Below are 5,217 nucleotides of genomic sequence, written 5' to 3'. Positions count from 1 at the left end.
ATGGCCAAGACAAATTGGGCAAATTCAGGACTTAGCGGGAACACCAACATGCAGAAGCCTTATCTGACGGTTCACCCCCTGCCCCACCCCCCTGGGCCGCAGCAAAATTTTCTAAGTCTTAACCGGTCCGTGGGAATAAAAAGGTTGGGGACCACTGCTATAGTCAACTTCCTGCTTTTGGAGCGGTCTCCAGTCCGCTGGGTATTCACATATGCATTCGAACCATGCCAGAGTATTCAAACCTCCCCAAAAGAGCTGGAGTTTCTAGGGAAACAAACTAGAATTTGATTAAAGCAGACTAAACAAGGCTGGTGTGAATGCACATTTAGTGCATGGGGGCAGAGTAAAGAAAAGCTTTAATGCACAACCTAAGGTCAAAGCTTTTGTTTAACCACTGTTGTTGATATTTGTTACATTCCAACAAGATTCTGGGACAGGGCTTTGGCTGCTTTTTGGGGCATCACTGAATGGGGCTGAATGGCTGATTTGGTAAATCAGCCATTCTTAATTGACTTAACTGATCATGTTACTCCACTCATTTAAATGTCCACTGGAACCTTCTGTGATGCTACAATGGTTACTATCTGGGGGCAATCTATCTGCTTTTGGGATAACAAAAGCAGATATTGATCTGATAATGGATCACACATATCAGATCATGTGTGACTTTTCTTTTTTTTATTAGATATGCATTTATTTTTCTTTTTTTATATAATATGTATTTGAATTTTAGTGTCACATAATTATTTCTGACATTTGTATAGTAGTGTCTGCCTTCTTCATCAGTGATATGTCTTTTACTCAAGTGTCAGCATATCTGTAGCTAACAAAATGTCAGTATGAGCCTGCAGTGTTTGCTAATAAAGCTTCTGATAATGAGTGTCCCACTTCGAAGGCTCTCCATTCTTAAGCAATTAGTCACCTTCTCTTGCAAATTGGTTCAAGCTGTAACACTTGGGTGCATTGAAATTTTATGAGATCTTTAAAGTGACCATCTCTGTGGTGTGGCTACATTGTTGAACTCATCAGTCAAGTTTGATCTTTTTCAACAGTCTACTTCAAATGAGCTAATGTGTTTTAAGGTCAGTAAAAGTAGGTACTCTATAGGATTCTTAGATTTTAAATACAAAAAGAAAAAACAGATCCTCAAAAGTATTGTAATTGTGCAAGTTTTGTAATTCCAAAAAATATATGTAAAAATTGTAGCTTCCATTTGCAAAGTTACATATGTTTTATGCACACGCAACTTTCAGAAATGATGGACTTTACCTGAACATTGCAAACACTTAAAACTGGTGCTGGACAAACAACTTAATGTCACAGAAAACTGTTTACTCATTGGTGGTCATTCTCACCACTGTGGGGGGAGGAGCTGTAGCATAGCAGAGAGCTTGGGGAACGGTGTGAGCACTGTGTATACGCACTTAATATTGTCAAGCTGAAAGTCCTATGTTTATAATTACCACCCCGTATCTCCACCAAGTCATCATGCTATATTTTATGCTATATTTAATTAACAAGCAATCTTCCTGAAAGTGTGCTTACATAAATGTATCCTGGATGTTTGGATCTTATTTCTCTGGAGTTCTGAAAGGGTTATAATTCTCCTTCCATGTTACCTTGCTGTAGGTGTTTTCACACTTAAGGCTCCTAAGGAAACAAGAGGGGAGCACTTCGGAGGGCTTCAAATGCTCACTAGTCTCCTTGCACCAAAAGGCTCCCGATCAGCAAAACTTCTGGTGGAAGATATGAGTGCCGGTGAGTCCCGGAATTATTCCATAGGTTTGCTGTGTTTAAGAAGTCACTTTTGAATTTAGGTAAATGTTGCAACATTTGACTGTTGCAACATTCACTGCCTGTTTTTCTAGAAACAGGCAGTGAAACCACAGGAGATGGTGAGGAGGAGGAGGATGAAGAAGAGTTTGACTGGCAGCTGGAACAGGAAGTTTACACAGATCGATCTGAAGAGAAGCTGGGAACCATGCAGAAATACGGTTTCGCTAATCAAAGGTCCGGAGTGTTTGGACGATTGCAGGTTGGTTTCGCGGAGAAACATTCCCAAATTTTTAATTTGGAGGTTTTATACAAATATATTTCTGTGATGCTGAATATCTTGAAGGAGGAACTCAGTGACGTGATTGATGTCAAGAACCCAGAGGAGACTTTAGCATCCGAGAGACGTCGGGCTCGGCTGGAGGCAGAGGCATTGGCTTTCTCTTCTGACCATTATTTGTGAGTAAAGATTATTAATCCCCAACCTTATTTTCTCTGTTGCTTGGGACTGCTAACATCTCTGTCTTTTCAGAGCTGACTTGTTTGAAGACGATGAGATAAATCGCTTGCTGAAGTTTACACCATGGTGGTCTAAGCTGAGTCCATCTACGGAGCAGAAAGGGGAATCTGGTGAGTTTATTTATTTTATCTTATGTGGAGTTAGGGCTAAAGGTAGACCTACTTTATTAAAAGTAAATAAAGAGAGCCACCTATTCTCCTGACAAGTGCATAAATTTGCCATCTTCCCATATTTGTCTAGTTGACTTTGTCGTGTTTGCATGAGATCTACCTATACAACAAATATAGTCACATACTGATACATGTACAAATTTTGATACAGCCGAAAACCACCTCATCTTAGCACAAAAACATTTTACAGAAAAGCACAAGTTTTTTTTTTTTAAATTGCCATGTAGGAGACTTCTGCACCTCCTTATTGTGGGGAAAGAAACATCATTATTTACAACCCCTAGTCAGCACCATATGGGATAGGGTTAGGGTTATTTTGTAATAATTTTAACATAGATTTGGAGCTCTGTATGCAATTCTCTTGAAAATATACAAAGAAGAAATCTACGCAATTTACAAAGTTCTTTTCCATCAAAATTGTTGTCCATGCTCCTGTTATTTGGGTGTCAGGAGAGATGAGCTTGAATAATTCATTGCTTAATCGCAAGAACAATGCAAACTTCAATTAGTGTAGATTCTATGTCTTTTAGTGGTGGAGCAAAGACAGATCTTCCAAATATTCCAAATAATTATTTTCACTTACTTTAAAAAAAGTAACACTGCAGCTTGCTACATTTTTGCTGGGTACTGTAAGAAAAAAAAAGGGCTCTCACAATAGATTACTCAGAATTTTGAGAAACCTTTGTTGGATATTGTAACTTGTGCTGAAATAGAATCGACCTTTATTTTTCCCTAGTGGGGAAAGTCAGGTGTACCAGCAGCAAAGTGACTGGCAAGTAGAAGCATGTAGATTTACACAAATACAAAAACAAAAGTAAGAATAACACACTGTACAGTAAGAGCATTTTTTTCAGCATAAGAAAAACTGTTTTTATATTTAAAGATGTTGGCAAGAAATATAAAAATATCACTGGGTAATTATGTTACCAAACTTTGTCAGTGAAATGCTATTTAAACACACAACTATAGTCTTAAAACCAACAAATAAAAAATCCAATTAAAATAAATATCAATTATTTGCGCTTCTGTTAAATCCAAATTAATTCAGCAGCTGCTTATGGCACCCCAGGCCTTCAGGGGCCCCATAAATGCTAACATTTTAACACAGTGCACATATATAGAAAGTTAACATTTAGTGAGAATATAATTGCTGTTAAATTTGATTTAATGGTTTCAGCATAAATAAATAAAAGATTTTAAATTGTGTAACATTTAAATTTAAGATTTTAAAGATCTGGTAACTTTGCTTTGTAAAAGTGCAAAGAGCAATTTTCGTAGATTTTTTTGTTACCATAGCAATAGTCTGATAATGTGAGTTTGAGCTCTGTTTGCTCACAAATATATCTCAGTAAACTACAATTATCACTGATTGCTTTTAGACATGGTCAATTAAACAAGACTCCCTCTCCCAGATACTGTTAAATCTACGGTGAAACGCAGTAAGTGGTGTTGATGTTCTTAGCAACAGGGGTCCGTAAATCAAATTCTGCTCGTGGTCCTCATACGACATAGGCCTGGCCCTGCATGACTAGCTAGAACTGCTGCACTGCACATCTCTTTGCAGGATGCAGAGGGACAAACAAGGATATTTAATTTGTGTTGCACTGGTATAGACCAAACTGTTCCATTTTGTGTCTATAGAGTTTGTGTTAAATTTGGCGATTAAAATGTTAGCAAACAGAGAACATTTGTTTTGGTAGTCATGGCATTACATTCCAAATTTCTCTGTACTCTGCGCGGCTGTGTGTAGCAACTATGTCTGACTGGAGCGAGATTTGATGTGGCGCAGTTTGAAGCATTGTGGCACTGCAAAAAACAAAACACACACAAAAAACCCCAGCATTCTGAGTGACTGTGAGGAGAGCACAACAGCTCCTCCATGGGCTGAACCACCGGCCCACTAACGCACTGTCTGACCGGAAACACATGCATAAACATTTATCAAGCTGCACTGCAGACACAGAGCCACGAACTGGGCAGCGTGTGTGAGGTGTAAAAGTACATGCCACACATAATTATTTGTTTACAAATATATATCTTCACTGCACGGCACGTACAATGCGCACCCCTGAAAGCGCAACCATAGGTATAGGTTATATTTGCGATTTGCACAAGCAGATCAAATGAGGTGGCTTTTAAACTTGACTCATACCTTACTGAAGCATTCTCCAAAGGGACATCTTTTCTCACAGGGGGTAAATATAAATGTAGGTGAAGTTTCTCTAATAGAACACCTTCCAAATCGTCCAGTTTGAGTGAGAAATGGGGCGTTAACCACACTGAGGTAAATTTCAGAGAGCCAGCCGCAACAGCAGCCAAGGTGCAGAGGCGCTAATGGTGTGATTTCTACACACGGCCAGCTTCATGCCATGCTCAATGCATCAACTATAAAACTGCCTTTGTGGAATGATTCTGCTCTGCAGTCCGGGGTTACTGGTGTATTAAAAAAAACTATTTTAAACAATTAAAAATAAATAAATTGATAAAAACAAAAAAGTTTTAGCCTGGTGGGGCTTCAACGGGCTTCTAGTATACCAGGGGAAACCCTGGTTATTGCGTCTAATACCTGCTGAAAGGAAGGATATTTGGTAGTACTCCTTTATGCACCTAGGATGCATAGCCCAAATTTGCTTTGTGCAGGATTTTGCAAGCAGTTCAAGCTTCACCTAAAAGTACATTTTCCTTTTATATCCCCAAATGCCCCTTGCAGGCATCAGTAGGTAAACTATTTAAATAGTTGAATTTGTTTTGCTT

At 38.7% G+C, this 5,217-nt stretch overlaps 1 protein-coding gene across 3 annotated transcripts in view; it reads left to right on the top strand.

The window, feature by feature from the left end:
- The window catches only part of LOC106940103 (protein SHQ1 homolog), a 36,483-nt gene that overhangs the window by 13,946 nt on the left and 17,320 nt on the right, over nucleotides 1-5,217 (top strand). For 2 of the 3 annotated variants that reach the window (XM_015022742.1, XM_015022743.1), the window contains exons 3-6: nucleotides 1,630-1,758; nucleotides 1,869-2,035; nucleotides 2,120-2,232; nucleotides 2,306-2,403. In XM_015022742.1, coding sequence (XP_014878228.1) covers nucleotides 1,630-1,758; nucleotides 1,869-2,035; nucleotides 2,120-2,232; nucleotides 2,306-2,403 — 507 coding nt within the window. The remainder of the gene's footprint in view (nucleotides 1-1,629; nucleotides 1,759-1,868; nucleotides 2,036-2,119; nucleotides 2,233-2,305; nucleotides 2,404-5,217) is intronic. The other variant, XM_015022744.1, reaches the window with a different exon arrangement.

The sequence above is a fragment of the Poecilia latipinna genome, unplaced genomic scaffold (genome assembly GCF_001443285.1).
Source record: "Poecilia latipinna isolate Pla-1442-1.1 unplaced genomic scaffold, P_latipinna-1.0 Scaffold3093, whole genome shotgun sequence".
NCBI classification, from domain to species: Eukaryota; Metazoa; Chordata; class Actinopteri; order Cyprinodontiformes; family Poeciliidae; genus Poecilia; species Poecilia latipinna.
The sequence above is the reverse complement of the archived record's forward strand: the minus strand, read 5'-3'. Positions and strand labels throughout refer to the sequence as shown.